The sequence below is a fragment of the Nematostella vectensis genome, chromosome 1 (genome assembly GCF_932526225.1).
Source record: "Nematostella vectensis chromosome 1, jaNemVect1.1, whole genome shotgun sequence".
Lineage (NCBI taxonomy): Eukaryota > Metazoa > Cnidaria > Anthozoa > Actiniaria > Edwardsiidae > Nematostella > Nematostella vectensis.
In genome coordinates, this window is record NC_064034.1 from 6,649,456 (window position 1) to 6,677,044 (window position 27,589).

Consider the following 27,589-nt stretch of genomic DNA (forward strand, 5'->3'; position numbering starts at 1 on the left):
GGATTATTATTATTATTTTTTTGTTGGGGTAGATTTTAATAAAATAAAAGGTTTTATTGGCAGGAGGTCAAAATCTGGGAGATTTTGAACTAGATACTTGTGGGAGAGAAGGCCAATAACAATTGATGTCCATGTAGAGATGTAGAGGGTCACACAACATATAAAATAGATAATTGCAGGTCAGGGATTTTTATTTGAAAGGATTATCTACTATCTAAATGATTCTAACTATATGACGCCTAGATTGCTCAGGTGCTACAAAATCCTAACATTGTTTGATTCCAGAGAGGATATCTCCTCCTTTTTTGTGTTGTTGTTGTTGCTGCTGTTTTTTCAGTAGGTGTGGGGTCCTCTCTATGTAATCGCAAGATGCATCCAGCAAATTTTTTAATGTTGCAGTTTAAATTTGAATAAAAAAAAAAACATAAAAAGTCAGTTGCTCTCTAGTTTTTGTCATACTATTCCAAAAGATGAGGACATATCTTTGATGCTATAAACATTTACAGCACCAACTTCAAACCTAAGACAAATATTATCCTGAAAAAAATTAGAAAATTATCTTTCAAAATGGTATAAATAGAAAGACTACAATCAAGCTGTAGAAAAACTAGATGGTCTGCGTAGGCATGGTGTAGACAAGGTATGAATCAACACAAGGTTAAAAAGGTATGTTAAACACCTCTGTGAAACAGTGGTTGCACTGACGTTTTGAGCATGTTGATTCAATCCTTATCTTTCAAAAGTGTAGTTCTACTATTGAAAGGCTTAACTAGAGCCTTAAGTGTCAACGTTTACGAAACCAGCTGACAATGCCTTTGCGGCCACCATTACTTCCGTTATCTGTGTCCAGTCCCTCTCGGCGAGCAAGCTGAGAGAGAACCTGGGCCTGTTGCTTGACCAGGGTGTACATCTCATCAATTCTATATAGTGACAATGAATAATTATTAAGTGATTTAAAAGGTTATTTGAAATACTTATTTTAGGGATAAAGCAATAACAATAATAATAGCAATATACAAGGCAAGGTGAGTTTCAAAAATCATTTAATAATCCTTAATCTAAAAAAAGTGGTTAGCCCAGAAAACTAGTAAGCTTTATCTGAAATGATGGGTTGCATAGTAAAGCATAGCCATAAGATTCATCTCAAATATGGGGTTCATGTCTAGTAAAACCTATCCCACTACTCTTACTAATAGATGACACATATCAATAAGAGCAAGGTGAATTTGTGAATAGTATCTCTAAAGTGAGCATTGTGTTTTTGCATCAAGTTAAAGCAAAAAGTGGTAGGTGTGGCATAGCTTACTTGTTCTGTTGGTCTTCCATTTTGTCAACAATTTGTGCCAGCGCAGGAGGTAACTCATCTTCATCTTCACCATTCTCAGGCTGACCGAATCCTTGGATCTTATCATACAACTGTGAGAAAGAAAACCAATCAATCTCACCAACAATAGAAAGTACAAGTACATAAATCGGATACTGTCTAGGTTTAAGGTATGGGGCTTTGAAAAGACTGGGAAGCAGTTAATCATAATCATTACGGTTTTAGGATTCAAATCCTAAATTGCATCATACGTTATGAGGGCGAGCTTTTTGTTCAGATATTTGATGTCATCAATATACACCCTCCTTTCCCTGATTCCTTTAGTGTTAACTTACCCTGGTCCTGAGGGGGGGAGGGGCTTTCTGTTGGGGTACTCTTTCATGAATACGCACCCTCCCCTCCCTGATTCCATTAATGTTAACTCACCCTGGTCCTGAGGGGGACCTTTCTGTTGGGGTACTCGATGTGCTCCGTCACTTGGACACGCCTCATGATAAAGGAAGGCAAAGAGCTCTCAAGCTCGAGGAGAAGCTCGACCTGCAGGGGAAAATTCGCAACGGTGAATATGCATACCGGGAAAAGAGGCAGATATGGGCTAGGGGGCATTTGGCATACACGAAATGTGAACAAGTAGATGCCGATATGAGGGACATAACATTCGGTATACGTGAAACTAAAGTTTTCCTACCTGCATGACGTAGCGATCCATCACGGATTTTTGCTGAATCTTGTCGATATCACCAACAGCCAAACCGATCTGAGAAGGTGAATAGAGTTGCATGAGACTTTCATCGCCATGCTACAACCGCATAACATGGCGTGACCCACCACTGGCTGGCGTTAAAATTACGTGATGGACAAGGCTATCGCATTACACATTGCGTGACCTACCAGCTGCGTCAAATAATGGTTGTGGATATTGCGTTACCATGCGGCGTGACCTACCAGCATGTTCATGAGAATGATTGGCATTCCAAGGCAGAAAAGGATGAAGAGGATGTTCATGGCCGGTGCGTAGTTGAGCTTAGATGACGGAATAAAGTTATTCTCCATGTCGAGTTCACCAAGCGTCATAGCGAACGTCTTTAGGATCGAGTACCAAAGGGTGCTGAAGCCAGGCTGGAGAAATTAGGCCATGGCAGTAAGAAAGGAAAAGAATGGCGGATTATAATAATAATAAGTAAATTTAAATATGGCTTAAAGGGATAATGACCTTACATAGCTCTTTTAGAAGGGAATGGGCACAATGAAATGGGATGGGAGGACATCACATATTTCGGCTGTACAGAACACACACAGGGCGACGACATGGTCGTGCACAGAAGGGTAGAGGTTTCCAAACCCCTAAAACAGATCTAAAGTGAAATATCCTGAGAACTCCATTGCGTAGCTCGTTGCAAGACGATTGTGGGATGTGATTTGGAGATTGCTTATACCTTGTTGTCCATCAGAATATAAAAAGTCGTGCCAAACGCCATCAAGAAAAGGACAAAAAGGACCATGACCTAAAAGAAAATAAAGCGACGGTAAAAATGTCATTTGGCACGTGCTGCTTGACTTAACAATACCAGTATAATGGTGTGGTAAACATTGAAGCAATAGAATGCGTGACATACCTGCACAATACCAGTATAATGGTGTGGTAAACATTGAAGCAATAGAATGCGTGACATACCTGCACAATACCAGTATAATGGTGTGGTAAACATTGAAGCAATAGAATGCGTGACATACCTGCACAATACCAGTATAATGGTGTGGTAAACATTGAAGCAATAGAATGCGTGACATACCTGCAACAATGTCTTGAACATTGCTGTCAGCATGATGACGTACTTGCCGTAGAAAGACATCCTGTCATGGTAAAAAAAAACCTTTATTACTGTCGAACCCGTTGTATCGCGACCGCAATTTCAAAACATCGATTTGTTTTTATCTTTTGGGATTTTCTGTTCGCCAGGGAAATTATTCTAAGCCATTTTTAGATTTTTGCCATCTCTCGCCTAGTGCTGTTGCCTGGCTTTTTGTCGCGACACTGTCTAGTTTTCGTCCAGAGGATAGCCAGGGAAGTGCACAAAGTGAGACTCTGATTGGCTCGGAATGGTTTTACTGACGGAACAGAAAACCAAAACAAATCGTGTTTTGAAAACGTGGGTCGCGATACAACGGATTCGACAGTAATAAAATCGATGAATGACTACTTAGCGATGGAAGTTCAGAGGCAAGTAGAGTAAAGAGCCGATTAAAAGCGCTGCAAATAATAAGCAAAGGTGTATCTATAACAAGACTCAAACACCCTTTTGCGCGTTCTTATTTTTGCTATTTTTTAAAACACCGGAAGCGAATTTTTTGTAGTCCAGTGTCTACTTAAAGCTATAACCAAGGTTTATTGCTTTACTGAGGTAAATTGACCCCCCCCCTCCCTACCTTCGGAAATAGAGGATAAGGTTAAGCCATCCCAAGAATATCGAGAAAGCTGCCGCCTGGACAGTGGAGGTCTTGCAATTCCACGGGCGGGAGAACAAGTAGACAAGCGCGGTGGCGTAGATGGCCATCTCGATGTAATTCGTGATGTCAGTGAAATATTTAAGACGCTGCAAACCAAAAATAAAAATTGCATCAATGTGAATACTAAAATGAGAGGTCGGTCCATTAGTTGTTAAAGACCCTCTTGCCTATTGCAGTTGTCAACCGTACTTACCAGCCTGACAATCTGTAGGACTTCTTTGCTGAGATGAAAACACGCCAGAACAATACATACGATGTGTAGAAGCTTCACAAAACCGTCTTGCTGTGAAGAGAAAAGAAAAAGCTTTATGGTCTTTTGTAACACTTATGTTGTGTTGTGGCGCCATTCGCACGCGTCACCGCAATGCATGACAGTACATCAATGGTAGCGTTACCCAAATGATTAATGTGTTAGGCTGGCAGTCATTTCAACATCGAAGAATAGTTAGTGACCTCGCACTTTTTTATAAAATAAACTCCGGCCTCGTCAAAATTGATTTTCCGCTTGATGTTTTACCTAAGCCTGCCGTCTACTTCACAATGCTTTCCAGTTCTCCTTCTACTCACGCACTATACTCGTCTGGAATGCTCTACCGCAGGCAGTTTTTCCCTGTCTGCATCCATCTTTGTAGCGACCTTACCTAGTGAGCTAATCCGATGATGGGCTTTCATCGTGTTTTTTGTTTGTTTGCTATAACATGTCACGTAAAATTATGCGCATCGCGTATTTTTATTGTATTATCATTGTTTTTGTATATGTTGTCGCTTGTTATCGTTCTCACGCGCCAGCCTCCGCTGAACGCCAATTGCCGGATTAGCTCACTAGTGGCAATTAAGTTATTTAAAGATAAAGATTAAAGGTACCAGCAGCAGCTTATATCAACGATATCATCTTCTACAATATGGTATTTTCTGTATATAAAAGAAGTATGTCAATTGAAAAAAATCATTCTACCTACCATATCTGAATACTTGACCAGGCTTGGGTTTGGAGTCTCCTGTGATGGGAATAGAAAATAGAACGTAATATATTGTGTGCACAAATTCGTCAACAAATCCTTGTCCTTATGGAGTTGCATAGAAGTCTGAACTGTCCAATGGACACCAGAACAAGCACGAGTAAAAAACCTGAACCATCCTTGAATGGGCTTAGTACATGTGTGGCAAGTGCCAATTTTTCGTCGTACTCCAAAGGAAGTACTTTTCTCACTTCCTCGCTGATGCGCTTTCTCCTAGCCCTGTCCCTGTAAATCCTTAAGTCTACCTAGCTTTTATAAGCCTCTGTACCTATGCCTCCCTTGCCCATGCCCTGCCCATGTGATGTTATTACTTACCCTCACTATAAGGGACGAGCTGCAGAGGTTGGTGGTGTTGTAGACGATTCCACAGAAGTCTTGCTCATTGCTGCGCAGGTACACAGTTAGAGCCGTGAAGCAGAACAAGAATGCCACGTAGATGGACAAGTTCAGAAAGAAGGTGATCCAGCCGAACTTCCGCCTGCAACACAACGTCAGAAATTGTATATTGTCATAGCTATCATCATCAATATTATAGTTATTTGCAGCAGAGTAACAGCAGAACTATCCTCTAATTCTACCTAAATCATCATCATCTTCATCATCATCAGTATCGTAATCCCAACTTTATTTACCTTTTCTCCTCATCTCGTTTAACATCGGGCTTGAAAAATATCAACTTTTGTGACTTATAGACGCTTTTTTCCCATTTACTCACCATTTGATTTTCATTAGTAAGTAACACACGGGATGGGTCAGGCAGTTTTCGCGCCTACGTTCGGCCATAGTCTGAAACCACAGACAAACTATCATGAGATACGTGTCAGAACTTATCCCTTAAAAAGAGTCTCACGTGACTTACACGTAGCGCCGCCAGCGACTCCTGGAACTTCTGATCTGTGCTGTATTTTCCTTGGACTAGGCCAAGGTCGTACGTTATCTAAGCAAGATAGAACACTAGTTTAGTAGTTGTCTTGTGTCTAGTCTTATGACTAGCACAGACATTATTTAAGGGATTGATGTTTCTTGAATACCCTTGCAAATATTATACCTCCCCCTATACATTATAAGATCCACACTTCCTCTCGATATTTTTTTATTTATTTCTTACCCTTCCCTCTCGATACTGTTATTTCTTAACCCCTTCCGGAGAACGGGTATAACTGGTATAATGACAGGTATGACAAACGAAGAAAAATAATACTTTTTTTTCATTTTACCGCTAGAATCCGGTATTCTGTGGCCTTCTTCTAAAAACCTTCAATACATTGATGACCTTACAAATACCTTGTAATCTTTGCTGGATGGATCACCTTCGCGCTCGATGCACCGGTCTAGAACTTTCTGTAGAAAAGGATGGTTATGAATTCATTTGCCGAAATAAATACCGACAGAAAAGAGTTAAAGAGTTACCTCGGCGACATCCGGCATCGTGCGAACTAGTGTCTGTATTTGTGTCACACCACCTCCAGGGGAAACCAAGATTACCTCACGCCACCTGCGTAACACATTATAAAACGCTCTTTAATGACTTACATTAGATGGGATACATGCTGCCAATGTCTTATTGTGCTTAATAGTTATCCACAAATACACATTCATGCACTATGTACAGCATATGTGTATGGATGTGTATAATTGCATAGATCGATTAACTTGCTGCTTATTACGTGAAAGATCGCTATCAACGCATTTTAGGCTTGATAAAATGGTAACGCGTCGCCAATTGTCAAGCTTTTCTACCTGTCATGTTCAGCTATCGCCATGGTCACCTCTCGCTTATCTGCGTTGATCGCTAGGTCCAACACGCTCTGGTTGTACGCGTTCAGTAAAATGTCCTGTTCTTTGACGGAGAGAAGACGTGAGACGATCTGGGCGTGACCGGCCATGGCCGCCAGGTTGAGTGCCGTGTTCTGGTGTTTTTCGAGGATGTTCAGGCAGTCAGGGTGTGCCTGAAGGATGTGCTCCACGCACAGCTCCGACCCGTTGAGCGCTGCCATGTGCAGAGGTGTACGCTCGTTTTGATCGCTGAAAAAAGGACAAGAATAAGTCACGCGATACTACTGATGTCCACTCTGGTTAACACCATGGGAAAAGGCCCCAGAAAAATACTAGATCTCAAATATGCTTCACCTCTCTATGGTCGCCCCGGCTTGCAGTAGGAACTCGGTAATCTCGTCGTGTCCCTCCCCCGCCGCTAAGTGAAGAGGCGTCCGACCCTGAGCATTTTGGGAGTTGATGATGCGCACATTGCGTTTCTTGAGAAGCATCTTAACGATTTGTAACCACCCGTACCTATATAAAATCAAAATATTTTCAAAGACACTAAACAAAAGCTCTTGTAATAATTAACGAGTTTTGAAAGCTACAGTTTGCCGCATGAAGCAAGGGTACAACGTAGCAAAACCTTGATGTTAACTAATGCGTTATTTTGTGATTTGACTCTGGGAAATCATAATATAAGTTCAACTTGTATGTGTGTAGTGAAAGGCGATGGCTTAGTAATATTGATATAACGTCATGTATGGACTATTCTAGAATTTTCTTGGACGCGATGAGTAGGGAAATTCTGGCTTGAAAAATAGATAAATGTGACGTCATGCATAGAATAATATATCGAGAAGTCCTTACTTGGACGCTATGTGAAGGGGTGTGTCCTGTGAATCGGATTTCACAGTAGCCGCCTCTTTATTCTTGGATACAAACAGGGAAACAACCTGAAAATCAAAACACAAAGCCACCATTAGGATAGTCCTTGGGTTGGACCAGTTTTAGCACGACTTCTGCACTCACTGTGCATGTGTAGTACTGATGTCGCCCTTACTAAATTCGTCCGCGACAAGTCGACCAAATTTTGGTTAAAATGGTTCTTTGACCACACTAGACTCTATTCCAATGGACCCTATTCTTCCTAGAATCTAACTAGCTGCTACATTAAAGATAAAAGTGCTGCACTAGTTATCCAGAATATCTAATGTAGAACCAACAAAATATTTGTTGAGGATTTGCCGGTGTCCGCCTGCTAAGCTTTGTCATGGGCGTGTATGGCAAAAAGTCCAAATGATCGTCGTAAAACACCTATTTTGTTTCATCAACAGAGTATTATATACGCGTGCTACTAAAAGCTCAAAGAAAGTTGCAAACTACACGACAAAGCTGCTTGGTACATCACTTGCAAAGTCTGCTGGGTAACAAACCTTCTTTCCCCCGCCGCGGGTCGCATAGTGGACTGGGGCATACCCCGTGACGTCAAGCTTCACTATCATAGGCTTTGCGGCGGGGCTCTGGTGAGAGGCAAAGAGTTAGATCTGAGATGTGATGTTTTTAACGTTATTTTCTTCTTAAAGATGACCACTGTCCTTCTGAATGCGATTGTGTTGAATCCTAGCATCCGATCCAGAAGAAAAAAAATTCTTGGGACCTAAACGAACTAACGTGAACAGCCTGACATGGATCATAAGTCACAGGAGTTTAGAGCTGGTTGTTTTAATTGTCTACCTTTCCTAACTCTTGAGATTCTCCCCTTACCCGGCAAAGCATCTCAGCAGTTATCTCATACGGCACGGCGGCGTGGAGAGCAGACCGCTTTTCAAGGTCCACTAAGGAGATATTAGCACCTCGCTCCATCAAGACTTGGACGGTATCTGCCTGGCCTGATAACGCTGCCAGGAAGAGTGGGGTACGACACTTCTGGTCAAGAGGATCCACGGTCGCACCCTAACGAATTCATCACAAATACACTTTAAATACCCTGCCAATGCGTGGCAAATTCACTAGAAGAACTACAATACAGAAACATTCAGGTCACGCCCCTACTGGTAGTTTCCTTATAATTTTAAAAAATATTGGGGGTTCACGTGCCCCCAGTGCCCCATCCCTTTATTGCAACAGAACAAAAGGAAAGTCATTAAGTACCTACGCTCCCTTTTTGTAAATACCGTATACCTGCTCTAGCTGGAAAGCCACGACAGGCGTATGTCCAAAAGAGGCCGCTTTATGAAGGGGCGTAGCTCCCTCGCTATCGACCAAGTTCGCTTTACACAGGTCCTTGTCCTCGCCGGCTAATAGCTGTACTATCTCCAGTGAGCCTTGAGAGCACGCTAGATGGAACGCTGTACCCCCATCGCTCTCCTGAAACAGATAAACGTAAGACTAAAAGTCGTAATGACGTAAACGTGAGCTCATGAAGAGAAGGGATTCCGTGAAACACCCTTTGACCAATTCCATTTGCGACACGCTTGTATTTGACCGGTATTTCCCCTTTTTGATCTGCTTGTGTTTGCAGTGCTTGTTCAATTCCGTAGCAGGCCTCGAAATGAATTGCGTCACTTCCTTATCATCTTTTTAAATTATCGGGAGGGGGGCACGTGCCCCATGTGCTCTACCCCCTGCTGAGGCCCTGTTGTAAGTGAGAACCAGTACATTTTTTTTAACAAAGCGTTGGGTAGGATCTTACCTTAGTCTGCCTAATGTTGGCTCCCGCTCGCAGACATATCGCAACAATCTACAGACAAAAGCGTGTGAAAGATTCAATGAGTGCTAAAAAAGACGCATGAATTAGAAGAAAAAGATCATTTAGCAGAATGCCTAAAGGCCCTGTCACACGTGCGTTTTTTTCTCTTGCGACCTGTTTCGCAAAAAACTGTTGCAGGTCGCACGCGCATTTTTTTGCGTGTGACACCCCTTTGCAACTTGTTTTGCATTTCTCAAAGTCGCACGAAAAGTAGAACGCTCTTCTACTTTCTGCAACAAATTGTTTCAAGTCGCAGGAAAAACTTCACGTGTGACAGGGCGCGTGCGACCTGCAACAATTTTTTTGCGAGATAAGTTGCAGCCGAGAAATCTACGTGTGACAAGGCCTTAAGTTAACTTGAAGGCAACTTGCGTACCGGTAGAATGCCGCTGTCTACTGCTAAATGCAGTAGCGTGGTTCCGTCCTGGTCCACATAGTAAAGGATGTCCTCAAGTGGTATCTCCTTTTCTTTGGCTGCAGAAATAATTCAGTTATCGGACAGCTCGTATTCGCCATTCTCATGTTGCGCGGGGGATTGGGTCGAGTTGAAAAGCGAACAGCATTCTGGAACGGGGACGCAAGTAGATAATTCAATGGCGGATGGAAAGTGCTAGTAAGCCAGGGGAGACCATATGCTGCACTACCGGCCCGTGTGGCGCTATTAACAGTATAGCATCAGACAAGGTCTAATATCATCTATGCATTTTTTGTGTAACAATACACTGGAAACGATGTGTGATTGTTACCTTTGCTGAGGAAGTACTCTACTGCATTGCTGGCGCCCTTGGCAACGGCGCTACTGAGGGGGGTCATCTTGTCATCAGCGGCGGCTACAACGCTGCCACCATGCTCCACCTGAAGACAAGATAGGGTTGTCTTGGCAACCACTTATGCTACATACCAGCACTTGTTACATTACCTAAGAATACCCTACTAAAACACGCGAACATGTTTCCTTGGCAACCATTTATATTTCCTAAGACATCGCCTATATAGAGTCGATTATCTAGACTATCAGCACTACTACTTTCATAAACACAAACTTGTCTTAAAAGTTTTAGTCAATTATCATGAGGTTGTCTATTGCTTACCAGTTTTCGGCAGATGTTGACGTTGTCTATCTGTCCGGCGATGTGTAGAGGTGTGTAGCCATTGAAACCTTTGGCATTCGCGTCACAATTCTTCTCGGCCAGTAGTACCTAAAACAAAACGTGAATGGACATCGGTTATGCCAAACTACATAATTAGTCAACCCTCGACTGGTATGTCTTTTGATTTGCTACTATTCGCAGGTGAACTCCAATGAGAATATTCTCCTCACCTCTGCTATCTCTTCGCATACTACTCTAGCGGCGTCATGCAAGGGGGTGTCTTGACTGGTATGTCTTTTGATTTACTACTACTCGCAAGTTATCACCAAGGAACATATTGTGCTTACCTCTACTATCTCTTCGCTTTCTACTCTAGCGGCGTCGTGCAAGGGGGTGTCTCCTCTCTCGTCCTTATTTTTTATGTTTGCGCCAGCCTTTAGAAGTTGTTTCACAATCTCCACGTGTCTGCCGATGATGGCATTATGAATTGGAGTCTTGCCGAAAGAGTCCCTCAGGTTGACATCTAAGAGGGAAAACAAATATGGACTAGCCAGTGTTTTAGGCCCGTTACATTATATGACACCCTAGAAGGAAGGTATACAAAACTAAGTTTCGATAAGGACATCTGAGTTACAATGGTGACATCTAGGTATAGCTCTCTAGAGTAGAGTCAAAACTGATCTGACATGAATGGCAGGTCATGCTTGGTAAGCATGTGGCAAGGGGGGGGGGCTGTAAGAGAAGCAAAAAAGGGAAACCCTTTAGTTTTTCTAAAAAAGAAAATGTGACCACTTAAAGTTTGTGTTACCCTGGGCACAGCCCTTAGGTATGTCACGTGTCATGTAACGCAATATCGTATTCGCGTTACGCTTAAAACTCACCAACTCCCTTTCCCAGCAAGCGCTTAACCTCAGCCTCGTCTCCAGACAGAGACGCTGTGTGGAGCATCTGAAGCTTGGTGGCTTTTGCTGCTTTCTGATTGGAACAAGGGCGTTATTACGTTAGACGTGGCTAAGTCATTGTTAAACCTGTTCCAAATAAGGTTATACTCTGGGGCGAAAAATGTTTATTGTGCCAGTGACAACTGTCCCCATTAATTAGATACTTTTCAATGGAACGCGCTGTTTTAGGTGGTATTCCGCAAATGTTGTTATAAAACCTTAGGTACATATTACTGGGTTTGGAAGGCATCCCAATAGAAAAAATTGTACTCCAATTTCCGCAAGCTTTATAAACAAACCCTAATATCTTTAAATAATATGCACCCCGATATCTCTAATTCCTGCATTTGGTACCATCGCAAGTTAGGACCAAAAAAAATAAGGAAATGAAGCCAAGCTCAAACTTCTGGCTAGGATCTGTATTGAGCGATATGATTCGAGTAGGACAATGGGATTTTGGCTAGTTCCTAGAAGGATTAAATTGACTATCAAGATGTGCGCATAGATGAATTTAAACAAATCAAGAATTACGAATTTTATACTTTTAGAAGTCATGCATCTTTAATAGGCTTTCTCGACATACGAATAAATTAGGTTTTTAAGGTAGTGCGTCCTTTCCGTAATATCGTGAATAAATCGGTTAAAAGTAAACCGTAAAAAGCATACACAGGAAGAAAGTAAGGCGGAAATGTTTTCTCGGAAACCTTTCTGAATCATGACTGAGAATTAGGGGCTTTGTTCACTCTTTATTACTGTCTTTGTTTCCTTTTAATCTCGTGAGCAAAGCCCTTAAAAATGATTAAATATGATTTTATTATCATATTTCAACAATGAGGAAACATTTTTAAAGTAAAGTTTTAAAATACTAACTTGTGCTTAAGCCATAAATACACTTGAAATAGTTAATGTTCACGGCGGGGAGTCCTATAATTACACGACTTCTTTTATAGAAAAACGTCTGCATTTTAGAACGAATCAGACAAAACAATGATCAAAACAAAACAAAAACTCAGCCTCGGCATGTTCTTAGCCTTTAAAAAAAATAGATAAAATTTCAGGCTTCAAGTTCTTACAAAAATAAGGTTCTTACTAAAAGAGTGTAGTTCGAGTCACTTCGCATAAGAGTGCCCTTAGGCGGAAAAAAAAGTTCAGGACATTGTGTGACCTTGTATGTAAACTTTTCTTTGCCAGCAAAAGCTTGTCATTGCTCTTTGATCAGATAAGGTCTTTTAAAAAGAGTTATGTAAAATGCCAGACGAGAACATAGTATCTTAACTTCATCTTGAACTTATTTCATTTATTAATCACTTATCTTTTTTAGTTAAAATTGTGTAACCGGTTTAACACTATTATGATAAACTTCCACAATAGACGCCGATAACGAATACTTTTATAAGTAAACAAATCATCTCTGAACGTTTCTAAAACTTTTTCCATATAACATTTTAGCTTTGTAAATCAAGCTACTTAATGGGGCATGAGTTGGAACTTCTGAATAATGCAACCAAAATCAGCGTTGATGACATTTGAGAAAGCATATAGAGAAAACCATGGACGGTTTAACTAATACCCTTTAAGACATTTAAATTAAAGAAATATCCTTGCATGGCATGACCTTGAAATTTTTGCATTCCTAAGCAGGCGTTGATCTCTCATTCGCTAGAATGCCTTTACCAACCTGTGCTACTCTGGACTGGGCCTTTTGAGCACCCGATTTGTCACCCACGCTTGCATTGCGGTTTAAATCCAGCTCCCCAGAGCCATCCGAATCCAACGAGAACCTACTAAACTTTCGAATTTTTTCGGAGTTCGCCGGACTAGAGGTCGTAATTGTACTAAGCGGAACGTCTGCCTTGTACATTTCTTTTCTTGATGAGGCGGATTGCGGCTTTGAGAGGAAGGACTGTTTCCCCTTGCCGTTTTTGGGACCTATCACAGGGCTCGCCATGTCTAGTAAATGGTCGTTCGCCCTTGACTCGTCCTCCTCCTCACTCTCCCCTCCCCACCACTCAGAGACGAATCTATACATCTTCTGTTCTCTACTAAGTGAGCCAGCTATTCCGATTGACCTGCACTTCTTTTCAGTATTGTTGACATTTCTTTGAGGTGTAAATATAAAGGGAGCCGCACAATTGGCTTGTAATAGAAAGAGCTTAACGGATTAAATTCGAGAATAAAATATACCTTGTTAATTGTCTAGAGCTTTTAATGGAAAGATATGTTCCAGTTTTTTTTAATATACAAAAAAACATGCTTTTAGATTTATCTAGATGAAAAGTTAAGCCTCTGGCAAAGGGTTTCGACAAGCACTCGATTTTATCGAAGGGTTATGTTGATCCCCTGTGCCACCCCCATACATCCGGTTGAATCGTGTTGAACGCGAGTTGAATGGATTGCAAAGAGGTTTGCTTTTGATTGCACAGCCTTTCAATATTTCTATTGTTCTCGAGAATATCGCAGGAAGTTGGGTCCGTTTAGCCGGGTCATGCCGATATAGCGCTATCAAAACCTAGTTATCTTGCGTGAGGACACTTATTCGTTCTTATTCGTGTAATACGCTGTAGGTAATATCTATAGGATAATTGCAATATTGTTTTTGGTAGCTGTACGGTACGCACAATTTTTGTGTGGAACTGTTTCACCTTTTTAACATTTCAATTGACTTGTATTCTTTAGGCTCGATTTCCAGCTCGTTTCTGTGAGCCCGCAGAGGCCTAGCGACGGCTGGAAATCGAGCCTAAGTATTCCTTGGCACGATAATTGTCCTATTTAAAATACTGTAAATTAAAAAATGCAGAAAGACAACTTTTCTGTCTTTTATGCACTTGGAACTCACAATTATCATTTTCACTACGCTACGCAGGAAGCGTTTTCGTGTATTTTGAGAGAAAAGAAACCGAGAAGTTCGACGAGCGAGATTTTGACCGCGCCCCATTTTTCGCCCGATCAAAATCTCTCTCATCGATCTTCTCGGTCGGATTCTTTTCTCTCAAAGTCAATCACTTACCTCTAGTATGTCTCTTGGTATCGTAATCGTGTGGGATTCTCTATCCACTCCCCCCCCTTCCCCCCCCCCCCCCCCCCCCGCCCCACATAGACACAAAGGCTTTCGCTATAGTGTTATTGACACCTGTCAATCACTTACCTCTAGTATGTCTCTTGGTATAGTAATCGTGTGGGATTCTCCATCAACTCCCCTTCCCCCCCCCCCCCCCCCCCCCCCGCCCCACATAGACACAAAGGCTTTCGCTATAGAGTTATTGACACCCGTCAATCACTTACCTCTAGTATGTCTCTTGGTATCGTAATCGTGTGGGATTCTACATCAACTCCCCTTCCCCTCACGCCCCACATAGACACAAAGGCTATTGCTACAGTGTTATTGACAGCCGTCAATCACTTACCTCTAGTATGTCTCCTGGTATCGTAATCGTGTGGGATCCTCCATCTTTCTCGTCCTTAAAAGCCATCTCTATGGGGGCATGATGTTTATCAGAGCTTTAATAACAAAGAAAAGATATTAGAATACTAATAGGGTTTGATATTTTATCACATTTGCTGACTTACTAGAGTACAAATGAAGGAACATAGGGGTCTCTTTGATAAACGGGTGAGCCGTGCTTTTCCGAATTGCTAACTTCCCCGACATTTAAAGAAGCGAATGAGCATCCTCTTCCATCCCTCCCATCTCTCCCATCCTTGTCCCTCCCATCTCATCTATTCTTTTCCATCCCTACAACTTATTTGCTCGTTATTCTCTTACCGGTTGTTGTTTCTGGGGTTGGGAAGGAGCGCGACGCTCGACACACCCTTAACCAGCTAAAAACAATCATCGATAAGAATTGAATGATAATGATAGGGTAGGATTCAGAGGCAGATGCTCTCGAGATTGTGTGTGGGTGGTGTGGGAGGGGGAGGCAGGGGGTTAAGCAGGCAATTATAATATGCAAAAATATGACAGGACTCGGAGATTGTTTGATTTTATAACAGAACTTATAGTCAGTATTCTAGCCATATGCGCGCACAAAGATTGAAAATGAACGCTGGAAACGTTTAAAAATGAAATGTTTAATATCCATCAGTCCATAGACAAAACACAAGCACTTAACCTGAAAAGCCAAGTTATGATTTAGCGCTTTAGAAATTTCCACATCGATATCTTTTACAAAACAAACTGTTGTCGCACTACCGTCAAAAAACAATTTATGAGCTGCGAGCATGCCAACAAAACTGTTTGTCGGCTTTTAAGACCTGAACGAGCACAACAGCTTTTCTTAGTTTTCAAGAAGCTATTGTCACGTCTTTGCTTCTTCATCTCAGCAATTACACTTGTGACAAAAATGCTTTAAATGGTCCTTTTAAAAAACTCAATGACTCGATAGCTAAACGTCAATTAGTTGGCGTAATTGATTTGATAACAAAAACTTCAAAAGTTTCTCCGCATATTTTCTAAAAAAAGGCGCACACTCAGAAAAGTACCCTAAAAATGCTAGCTTATCACACTGCTTTTAGCTGTAACTGAGGGTTTTCCACTCTAGTTATATTTTCTATTTCTAATCTACTTCACGACGCACGCGTAAAAAGGCGGCGAAGTTCGCTGGTAGATATAACGTTGCACAGTTTGATAACAGTATTTTCACTTCATAAACGTTCCAAGATGGGCGGCTTTAACGAGCGTTTCGATAAACCCATCAGTTGGCCGCTTTAGTGTTATCAAACTATGCAATTCTTCTATTTACTTGTTAAGCCCTTCTTAAAACGATACTAAGTTGCGTGTTTTTGTGTAAAATACAATAATGACATTCCGTCTTTACCTCCATAGCACCAGTTTTTTCTACCATGACTTCTTGTCTCTGACAACTTTGCCTCGCGGTGCGAAGTTTTTGCACTTTTCAAGATTACGATTATACCGAGTAAGAACACCAGCTGGTACGGGGTACCGGTATAGGTATTAATTACATTAGCCATTATGTAATAGGTGGATTTTTGTTGATAATAACTAAATTTGAAAGTCAAATGTCCCATCTGTTGATCTAGCGAATCAACCAGAGATCAAGATCTATAATTAGTATTGCTATTAAATTTTTAGGTCAGCCGCGTTCCCAGGATTGGCCGAGAGGGGGGGGGGGGGGGGGGGGGGGTGCGCAGTCATAGGTATCATATCGATAAAGCTTAGTATCTGAATATTCATTAATAAGAAATTACTCAATTTTTGGCCGCCAAGGGGGTGGTGCGCGCGCACCCTGTTGCGCTCCTGAAAGTAGATAGTGTAATTTCACAGATAAGGAAGATAATAAATACAATTTGATGCTTAGTTTCCTTGAGATTTTTTCATCCGCTTTTATCCTCGATTAACTGGACTTTTGGAATTTTACAAAGATACGCATCACACTTTCATTGGACAGTGACAATGTCAAAATTGTTTGCAAGGCAGAGAACGCAATCCAAGCACACTATCAAGGCTTTAACAAAATCACGACACCTTCTTTAAATTTGTTTTGGAGAGCTTTAAACTGAAAACCACTTAAAATCTGCTAAACTGGATTGAAAATTGGGAGCAGTTTCAGAATACCTTGCCACAATTGATCTGAAAGAAGGCATTATCAACACAATGGACGGAATTATGTGGCGGGGTATCCCGAAAGTTTAGCTGAAAATTTCCAAATATTTTTGAAAAGTCCATTTAAACATCGAAGTCTTTAAGATTTTTTCAAGGTGAAAAAGAAGTTTCGGGACCATTAAGACAGCCTTAATTATTGATTCGGAAATCGAACACGATCATTTTTTTTTTTTTCGTCGAGCTGAATAAAACCAATCAAAACGATTCGAACCGACGTTACTGGTACTGGGTCGGTGCATTGCATACTGGCAACATACAAAATGGCCGCGCGTATTTTCGTGAAAATTCCTCGTTCAAACGTGCACGTCCAAGAAATATTTACTCAACATTGTATTCTCGGAGCTTCCATAACTTCCATAAAAAGAAACAGCACAAGATTAATATAAAAGCTGCTTATTCAGTAACATGTTTTAAATGTTAAACAGTCTATTCTCATGAAAAATCGAGGTGCCTTGAAAAACGATGGACAATACTTAGCGCACAAAGATGGGAACAAGACAGAGGAAGACAAAAGAAAAGATTGCATGGTAGGAACACAGACAGGTGTCAAGCTTGCTACAAAATACTCACAGAGTAGTGTTTCATTGCAATGATGGCGGGACCGGAGAGGCGCCTAAGTTAGGAAAATGTGTTGGCTCCCAAAATTATTTCTTGGTGAAAAGAAGAAAATAATGATGTTCTACCTGTTTTTAATAAGGCTTAGATAATATTCACTGTCACTCGACGAAACAGCGTCCTCCATTTAATTAACCCCCCTAAGTATCATAGCAAGAAAGGTGTCATAGGGCGTGAGCATCTGCAGCATTGGCAATAGGGAACCAGTGGGGAATGTAGTTAGTAATTAGTGGTTATTTTCTTAGTGATTAGTGTTGACTTTTCCAGGAGGAATAGCAATCACTAAAATTTCTCTATTATTCAAAATTATCTACCAATAAAAAGGAGAAAATAATACAAAATCATATTAATTATTTACAAATATTACAACCTAGCTTAACGATTTAGCAGTGAAGAATTAACACCATATCACAGAGAAGACTTTGAATTTTATTCATCCTCCTATATTCCTATTCTTTTCAAGACTGATAATATAGCGGCGCCCATGCCGTATTTTCTCGTATTCGTATTTTCTCGAGGGGGGGATTCGATCGGGCTCCTTCTTTCTATTTTGACTTTTGGTTTTAAAAATCCCGCACCGAGGGACCATTCTGCGCATACGCAATTCACTGCGCTTTACGGGGATCCAAAAGGCTGAAGGGTACTTCTCATCCGTGCCCAATCCCATAGAACACTCGCGGCCATTATCTGTTCATTACCTAGCGTTTGGAAATCTAGGAAAGCAAGTAGAAAAAAAATAAGTGTTTTTTTATCCACTTTAACCCCAAACAAAAGTCCAAAGACTTTCTGAAGTGCCTTTATTCGACAAAATAAACCATGCTTTTGGATGGTACACATAATTTATTTGCGCAAGCACTTTGTTAGGCCACTTTGCGAATTCAGCCATTTACCGCTACTTTGGCATCTTGTGTACTGAGCCCCTTCGAGTCGGTAACCACCCCTGCAAGCTCGGGTACAGTACCCCACTGGCCATTCATCATAGCGGCCGCCAGTACTAGAGCAATGAGACTCTTTGAAGTAACCGTTAGCGTCGAATGGGCGAAGAGGCGGACACTTGGTCCCTGTAAAGAGGCAAAACATGTGACTATGGCGACATCGAAAATGCAAATCGAAAATGCTTGGTCACACTGGCACTATGTTTCCATGAAGTGCCGTGACGTCATATTGGTGGCATAAACGCTTTTTTTGTCAATTAAGAAAGCGGAGATACTTGATCCTTGTAAAGGAAAGGCATTATCATGTTTTACATTATAACACAAGTGTTTTGCAACATTTTCAACATTGCGCGGGTTTGTTCTGGGGCAAGGCAGTCACAAATATCTTATTGAAATTGTGATAGTATTTCACCATCCTTGAAAAAGAAATGGCCCACTTTTTGGCAACGAAGGGGTTACCCCTGTTCCGTTCTATCACTTCTTCCACGAAATTTCTCAAGTAAAAAAAAAGTTTGTCCCAAGTCGCTTACCAATGCAGCGAGTCAGAGTTCCTGTGTATTTGCCGTCAGCGCCACACCTAACTTTGACTAGACTAGGGTCACGTGGCTCTTACCCAGGCTTACATATCAGGTGCATCGTCTCGTTAATATATGTCCTTCCATTCAACGGCGGCAAATATCCTCTTCTTTCGTGGTCAGGATGGCGTATGTATGGACAACACCTAACTGGCAAGGAAGATAGAAACACAAAAAAGAGGATGACGTTGTTTTCTTTTTGTTTTGTTATCTCCTTGCAAAACTTACCAAACAGCTAACACTTAATGTAAGAGGGCCAGATTGTATTTGTTTATTTATCTTTTAACCCATCTTACTGAAGCAAGTCAGCTTACCTTTTTGTTATCTCCCATTCCAACTTACCGAAATAAGTCAGGCTGTCTTTTTTCGTTCGGATACCCAACTTACTGAAGCAAAAGGTTGCAGTTTCCATATCTTGCAATTCAACGTTCCGAAGCAAACAAGGTCGCTTTTTCTATCTTCCGACCCACTTTACCGAAACAAGTTATGTTGCCGTTTTGCTATCTTCCGACCCAACTTACCGAAACAAGTTAGATTGCCGTTTTGGGGACTATATATAGCTGAACTAATCAGCGCATCCAATTCAAGTGCCCTTTGTTTTTTTGACCAATCAGGAGCCATGACGGAATCCGGCATGAGAACATGCTATTTTACAGTACTTGTATCAGGCCTTTGTCTTGTTTCTCGCCGGCGCGATGGAAATATAGGAGGGCGTGATACTCAGGTTACGAAGCAAGTTTTGAAGCCGTTTTGCTATCTTCGGACCCAACTTACCGAAGCAAGTTAGATTGCCGTTTTGCTATCTTCGGACCCAACTTACCGAAGCAAGTTAGATTGCCGTTTTCCTACCTTCGGACCCAACTTACCGAAGCAAGTTAGATTGCCGTTTTGCTATCTTCGGACCCAACTTACCGAAGCAAGTTAGGTTGCCGTTTTGCTATCTTCGGACCCAAGTTACCGAAGCAAGTTAGATTGCCGTTTTGCTATCTTCGGACCCAACTTACCGAAGCAAGTTAGATTGCTGTCTTCGGACCCAACTTACCGAAGCAAGTCAGATTGCCGTTGTGAGGAGGTGGCGCAGGGTAGTATCCCGGCTTGCACTTGCAGTAGTACCCAGGCTCCGTGTTAACGCAGGTTGAGCTCTTCCAATAGCAGTAGTGATGGCCTGAGGCACACTCGTCCACATCTATAATAATAATGCGACATTCAGAGGACGCGAACGATATCTGGGCCATAATTGGTCTACCAGGTTACATTGAAGAATAAAATTGAAGCCTTAAAGTCGATAATTATATATGTTTTAGAGAGCAGTGCCAAGACCCTCTGCTCTCCGTTTATATGAGACCGGGGTTATTTGAGGGAGCTAGGTCCATAGTCCATACCCTTGCACTTGAATCCATCCACGACTTCTTTTCCCGCGGGACAAAGGCATTTGTATGACCCATAAGTGTTTTGGCATTTGTACTCGCAGCTGTGATTCCCATTGCACTCGTTGATATCTAGGGGAAAAATATTATGCACGTACACAGGTAGCGCTGTGGTTAAGCAGCCTAAGCTTCGTTTCCACATAACTTAAACGTGGTCACTTGGCCAAATATACCTGTTTTGTCTAAACGCTGTCACCAAGTTCCGTCCCCACGTTGTCCACTTACCAAAGAAGCTTATCTTTCGCCACGTGAGTCCGGGAGGGCAGACGCAGCGATAGGAGCCCGGCGTGTTGACGCATATCTTCGGATTCCATCCGCAGATGTGTCTCTGTTTGCACTCGTCAATATCTTAAAGGTAACGCGAATACATTACCTCGGCATATAGCCCAGCAGCACCGTAGTAGCTATCCTACATGAAGCACTACTAGTGGTTGCTAAGTAGCGAGACATTTATCTTAAGAAAGAAATAAGAACTCAATCGGTATGTACTATCTATTGTCAGACATCGAGCTACCAGTGCCGTAGTAAAACTCGAAATATTGGGGGGGGGGGGGGGGGGGCACAATACAGAAACATTAAGAAAATATTTGGGGGCACAGCCACGATCCTGCTGGTCATTACCTTGTAATTTTTTAAAATATTGGGGGAGCACGTGCCCTGGGTTCCAGAGGCTGAATATCCGCTTTTCTTAGTACCCTAGGGGGCGGTGAATCAAATGGGCTGGCAGGCTAAATATCCACTTTTCTTAGTATTCTAGAGGGCTGGGAATCAAATAGTCTGGCAGGCTAATTATCCGCTTTTCTTAGTATGCTAGGGGGCGGGGGATCAAATGGGCTGGCAGGCTAAATATCCGATTTTCCCAGCATGCTATGGGGCAGGGGATCAAATTGGCTGGCGGCGTCAGCTCCTCACTTCGTTCGTCGCAATTCTCGCTTCGAGCAAAAAACTCTCGGAGCCTCTGGTTTTCAGGGCAGGAAAGCACGTGCCCCCAGTGCCCCACCCCCTACTACGGCCCTGGATACGTTTCTCAGCTAAATGAATAATTAAACAATTGACGAAAAGGTTTGATCAAGTTTTCTCCAAATACAATACCCTTGCAAGACCCATCCGACGATTGCTCGAAGCCCGCCTTGCACGGTGCTGCAACAAAGCATATCGTGAGAAAGAGTGCAGTAGACTTAAGCACGTGCGAATTAAGCAAATCGTTCAATACTTACATCCAAGTAGAGAGTTCCCGTGTCTTTTAAATACCGACGAAAAGTTCAATGAGCGAGATTTTGACCGGGCGAAAAAATGGGGTGAGCGCAAGAAAGAAAGGTTACCCTTCCTCCGCCTCTAAGTCCGTCCTATTTCGCGCGGTCAAAATCTCTCATCGAACTTCTCGTCGTTTTCTTGTTGTTGTTGTTGTTGTTGTCTTAAAATTCACCGGAACGCATGCCACGCAGGCTAATGCTAGCATTGCATTAGGAATGAAGCAAAGAGTTTATTACTTATCTTCTATGCGAAGTGTGCGGGTGTTGCCACGGTAAAGGCAATTTATTACATCATAACATGAAATTACAATAAAGACTACACAATTGATGTGTCTTTTAGTGGGTTCAACCTTGTACCACAATGTTAACTCTGCAGCAGAGTTGTGGCAAGCCTAGAAATATGTGGAGAGGGGGGGCACGATATAAAACGCCCCTATTAGTCATTTACTTATAATGTTTTTTTTTAATATTGGGGATGCCCTACACCCTATGCTACGGCCCAGTTCACTTATTGTATCAATCTGCCACCATTCATAAGTGTTTAATGCTTGATAATATATAAGAGCCTATTTAAAAGCCTGCGTAGTCAAAATGTCCATCAAGCACCATTTATCTGGCTAAATTTAAAAAAAAAAAAAAAGCATCAATAGAAAGTATCCAAAGAAGTAAAGTAAATTTTAAATCAATTGATTTAAAACATGACATTTTGGGTGATATTCTGCCTTCCTGATCAAATCCTTGCTCAATTGTTTGTCGCACTGTTCACGCAGGAAGTTTAACCTTAGTAAGTTCTTATGGGGAGTTAGAACCGGCGTTATTAGAGCGAATAAAGAAGGAGGTCAGGGAAGACGCTGTTTGCAATGTTTGCATTATTCACTGTTGCAAATCTCGTGAAATGACTAGAAAAGAAAATAAAGGCGATGCAAAAAAATCAAAAGCTCGTAAACCACAGTCATCAGCAAAAACAAAATCATTTTGCCTTACTTGCCGCTTTTGCCGCTGCAATGAAACAAAAGATCAGCAGAAGAATGTTGCTGGACATGGTTTTGATGATGCTCCGACTTAACGATGTAACCGCAATCGCCTTTAGCTAAAATACCCTGTGAAAATATATAATGTCAATTTGACAATTAGTGATTTTTATTCACGGTCAAACAAACAACTCTAACAGTAATATAAACAAATTTTCAATCAAATAGTATCAATCATTTTAACAACTGTTTCTTTGAGGTGGCTGTATTTGGTCAAACTGTTTTTAATAACGTGTATTCATTGTATATTGCTTGGTTCATTCAGCCCAACCTGTCTTTCTCAAGATCATCGATATGACAGCTGCGATAGTAGCAAATAAAGAAAAATTCAATAACATGATTTTTTTCTTTATTTTAGTTTTTTTTAATCAAAAATATAAATGACGCTTGTTCGCGCACTTTTTAGTGTTTATTGTTAGCGCTATAACAGGATAGAATATAAAAAAGGTACCCGAAATTACGTATCTTTTATAACAGATAAGCTTTCATGTTTTCTTTTTTCTTTTTATATTCTGTGTACAGATTACTGTGAAGATTATTGTTTACGAGTATTTTCGTTTTATTTTTTTTGGGGGGAGGGTTTTTAGAATTTAGCGCTTCCGCCAAATATGGGAAGGACAACTTTGTAACTGACGGATCATCAGCTTTCTATGCTTATTTTCTCGCATTCTCTAATACAATCAGCTTTGAAGCAGGGCGTGTAGCCGGCTCACAAAAGAATAAAAATAAAATATATAATGACATAAGAACAATGCGCATTTCTTTCTTATTCACTAGGATCTGGCAGGTTACTTAAAGGCATTGCTTCAGTTCATATTATGATAATTTCTTGATCTTTTTGTGCACTCGCTCGTCTTAGCCTGCTAGCCGGCTTTCATACGGGCTTATTCGGAATGTTTTAGTTTCGAAGTCCTGGGGACTCCTGGGTTTGGGAGTCCTGTGGCACGCGAAGGACGAGGTGCACTGCTCGAGGAAAACCAAATAAGGGACATGCCCTCATATGGGCTGGCTGTGGTACATGATTGGACTGCCTGAGGTGCGTATGGAATGCGAACGGGCGAAGGAATTTCTATATTATTTTCTTTTCGTTGTTCCCCAATTAGCATTTTTACACCAAGATTAATCCCCTGAAAGATTCAAGGTTTTCTTTGCTCAATTATCAAGACTAAGGTACTCGAGTCTAGTGCAGAAGATCGGGGGCGCGAAAGTACAGCTCAAGTGCTCGCAAAGACTATTGGTTAGCTCTTGTTGTGCGTATTCAGGCTCTCTTACAGTGTTGAGTATTTAGACTCTGGGTTGCCTGCGGTACCGTTGCATATAATGCTTTTATAATGTTTATTATTTAGGCTCAGGAATACCTTAGATGCCGTTGTAATAAGTATTTTGACTCTGGGCTGCATGTGGTACCGTTACATATGCTCCAATGGTGTTGATAAATTAGGCTAAGGGATACCTGTGGCCGTACCGTTGTATATATTTTCTCTCTTGGTAATGAGTATTTTGACTATGGGCTGCCTGTGGTACCGTTGTAAATATGCTCTCATAGTAATGAGTATTTTGTCTCTGGTCTGCCTGTGGTACTGTTGTATATATGCTCTCATAGTAATGAGAATTTTGTCTCTGGGCTGCCTGTGGTACTGTTGTATATATGCTCTCATAGTAATGAGTATTTTGTCTCTGGGCTACGTGTAGTACTGTTGTATATATGCTCTCATAGTAATGAGTATTTTGTCTCTGGGCTACGTGTAGTACTGTTGTATATATGCTCTCATAGTAATGAGTATTTTGTCTCTGGGCTGCCTGTGGTACTGTTGTATATATGCTCTCATAGTAATGAGTATTTTGTCTCTGGGCTACGTGTAGTACTGTTATATATATGCTCTCATAGTAATGAGTATTTTGACTCTGGGCTGCCTGTGGTACTGTTGTATATACGCTCTCTTGGTAATGAGTATTTTGACTATGGGCTGCCTGTGGTACTGTTGTATAGATGCTCTCATAGTAATGAGTATTTTGACTCTGGGCTGCCTGTGGTACCGTTGTATATATGCTCTCTTGGTAATGAGTATTTCGACTCTGGGCTGCCTGTGGTACCGTTGTATATATGTCTCTTGGTAATGAATATTTTGACTCTGGGCTGCCTGTGGTACCGTTGTATATATCATGGTCTCATGGTGTTGATTTTTTAGGCTCAGAACTGCCTGTGGTACAATGTATACAGTCGTTCGAAAAAAGGTTGTCGTCAACCGCCTTTGCGACTACACGCGACAAGCCCGCATGTAAGCATGGGTAAGAAGACCACTGAAGCGCCTCGCTGCATAGTAGCCACCGCTACACCGTCTAATACCGCATTCACACCTGCACTTAAACCAGTTTAAAGGTGGTTTAAATAAACTGGTTTAAATCTGGATCTCCATAGAGTAATCAGAACAATGAACAAAACTTAATAGACTGTGTTATACATGTTACTAAGTGATCATTTAGCTAGTAAGAATTCAACATGAGAAACTTGCCAAGGCAAAGAAAAACCGTGTTTAACTAAACAAACGTTTTGGTGTAAATGCAGCATAAGTCCGAAGGTTATGCAGCTAGGCGCTTTAGTGGTTTTTACCCATGATTACATGCGGTCTTGTCGGGTAGTCGCAAAGCCGGTTGACGACAACATTTTGTCAAACGACGCTACTTAGCGGTGTTCAGGTGTTGAGTAGGCTCAGGGCTTGCCGTGGTACCCTACGGCACATACGGGATTCTGTCTGTTTGTCATGCGTACAGATCTTTTGCAATATCGATCTCTTTTTAAAAAAATTCAATTAATTTCCACCACGCCGTGGGTCCATTCAAATGCAGTATATTCCTCAGTGGGACCATTATTATTATTATTTCTTGTAATCTCCTTCTGCATATCATAGCAGTATCAAATCCCCGTTCCGTTATCAAAGTCGTTTAATAACACTGCCGGCATTCGCCTTTCATGAATAGTTATTTTCGCTAAATTCGAAAGATGCACACGATAGAAAGACTAGGGCATGCTATTGAATACAGAACATGACTATTCCCTGTGGTGTCAAGCAGGTGGTTGTAGTTATATTCACACGGTGGGAACTCTTATCAGTAGTTGATAAATTGTCAGCATAATCTGCTTATTTTTCAATTCCGACTGTTTTCCATGTTTTCACGGCGCAAGCAAACAATAAAGTTTCCACACCACGTAGGAGTTACTCGCTTCGCAGCCTCTCTCACCTCACGAAGTCTCATTAAAATGAGCACAGGGTTTAGCAATGACCTCAAGAATATTGGCCATCCAGCGGCACTTTGGGCGAAATGTAATCCCAAAGTTCTTTTCCTGATAACGATTGTTATCACAGTACCGCAATATGGTAGATAACTTAGAATAAAAACGACGTAATTTAGAAGTAAACTCTTTGTGTTTTGTTTGATGTTGTGTAGATTGAAAACTTTTGTCGAGGAGTCGTGGTTTTGTTCGACTGATTGAAGTTGAGCATGAATTGAAGCCTGGTGTCTCAGAATAGTTTTGTAAATTTTGACATATGAAAAAATTGTGATGGGAGTACAAATGCTTATGCCTACTATTAAAAGGCCGTAAAAAGCAGTCAAACTAAAAAACTGAGCAATAGCTAGGATGGTCGACAAAGTAACAATAAGTCCAATAAATCGAACCGCTCGCTTGTTAGTTATGGTGGAATTGTAGCGGAGGTGCAAATGGAGAAGTAGAAATTTATCCACGCTGATGGCAGTGAAAAGCAGAAAACTCACGATAGGGAAATAAATAACGACGAATCTCTGGAATCGTTGTAAGTAACACCAAGTGTTCCCAGGTTTTCCTGCCATTTCCATTAGGATCAAAATGGCATTCACAGGCTCAGCGATCAAACCCACCCCTAAGTCGGCCCATGCAAGCGCACTTAGAAGGTAGTAAGAAGGAGTGTTCAGATTACTGCTTCGCCATATTGCCATCGTAAGAAGCAGGTTAATAAGAGTTGTAGGAACAGCCAGGACGAAGTCAACTGTCATATTTACCACGTTCATTTCTAAACTAACTTTTTGTGAGAATTCCCAGAACTCGATGGCATCAGCTGTACAGTGCTGAGAAAGAACAGTTTCAGAGCTTGGTCCAAAATAAGTTAAGTTCTCCGACATCTTTGAGCGTTGAAGTACTTGGCGGCGGGCGAAGTTATATATAACTTTTTCTCAGGTGTCATCTATCAAGCGGAAGTCTGGCATCTATATTTGATTAGATTTAACTCAAGCTAGAAGGATTCCTTCCTTGATATGACAAACTTATTGTCGTTATATGACTGTAATTTTCAGCACAAGTATTTTTATCTTTGTGATTTTGTTTTCTTCTACTTGATCAAAGTTCAAATCGTACTCAAACGGCACATAGTAATCGAAGCCAAATTTATATTTGTAACTTTCAGAAGCAGGTGCAAACCTAATCAATTGATTGGCCGAGAGTCTTGTCATTCGGCTGCTACTCATAACGGTGTCACTGAAACGTACAATGCAGGCTCATATATTTTTGTATTAAATTAATCTACGTGAATAGTTGCAATAGTGAATACATTGATACTCAACCATCAGAAAACAAATAGACGAGGTACTTCATGCTACGTACAAGCGAACAAGCATAGCTAATTCGTAAAATAACTTGAAAGACATGCATTTCGCCCTAAATCCGAAACACGACAACAAAGCAACAATATAATAATGAAGTCTTTA

The 27,589-nt window shown here is 41.3% G+C and overlaps 2 protein-coding genes and 1 long non-coding RNA gene across 5 annotated transcripts; all 3 read right to left on the reverse strand.

Annotated features, from left to right (window-relative positions):
* Window positions 1-173: 173 nt before the first annotated feature.
* Window positions 174-17,745, reverse strand: LOC5519048 (transient receptor potential cation channel subfamily A member 1). Of its 3 annotated transcripts, none has more exons than XM_032363797.2 (30): window positions 17,584-17,745; window positions 15,157-15,212; window positions 14,798-14,891; window positions 11,334-11,427; window positions 10,800-10,975; window positions 10,453-10,560; window positions 10,108-10,216; window positions 9,738-9,835; window positions 9,305-9,352; window positions 8,794-8,979; window positions 8,377-8,565; window positions 8,046-8,132; window positions 7,480-7,565; window positions 6,982-7,143; window positions 6,592-6,876; window positions 6,262-6,346; window positions 6,136-6,192; window positions 5,711-5,788; window positions 5,567-5,637; window positions 5,167-5,329; window positions 4,792-4,830; window positions 4,026-4,115; window positions 3,752-3,918; window positions 3,118-3,178; window positions 2,761-2,829; window positions 2,270-2,443; window positions 2,013-2,081; window positions 1,751-1,861; window positions 1,307-1,416; window positions 174-920 (listed from the first exon to the last, which is right to left on the reverse strand). In XM_032363797.2, the coding sequence occupies exons 1-30, from the start codon at window positions 17,596-17,598 to the stop codon at window positions 785-787; spliced, it is 3,273 nt and encodes a 1,090-aa protein (XP_032219688.2). In that variant the 5' UTR covers window positions 17,599-17,745; the 3' UTR covers window positions 174-784. The 3 variants fall into 3 exon arrangements, with proteins under 3 accessions (XP_032219688.2, XP_032219687.2, XP_001638956.3); XM_032363796.2 differs by lacking the exon at window positions 17,584-17,745 and adding an exon at window positions 16,208-16,337; XM_001638906.3 differs by lacking the exons at window positions 14,798-14,891; window positions 15,157-15,212; window positions 17,584-17,745 and adding an exon at window positions 13,072-13,445.
* Window positions 17,746-18,411: 666 nt separating this feature from the next.
* On the reverse strand, window positions 18,412-19,272 carry LOC5519107. Its single transcript, XR_004290402.2, has 2 exons — window positions 19,094-19,272; window positions 18,412-18,689 (listed from the first exon to the last, which is right to left on the reverse strand). It is a non-coding gene; the product is annotated as an uncharacterized LOC5519107 (long non-coding RNA).
* Window positions 19,273-20,151: 879 nt separating this feature from the next.
* On the reverse strand, window positions 20,152-21,010 carry LOC125568295 (fibulin-5-like). The gene is made up of 2 exons (XM_048730235.1): window positions 20,521-21,010; window positions 20,152-20,324 (listed from the first exon to the last, which is right to left on the reverse strand). The coding sequence occupies exons 1-2, from the start codon at window positions 20,705-20,707 to the stop codon at window positions 20,152-20,154; spliced, it is 360 nt and encodes a 119-aa protein (XP_048586192.1). The 5' UTR covers window positions 20,708-21,010.
* Window positions 21,011-27,589: the final 6,579 nt, after the last annotated feature.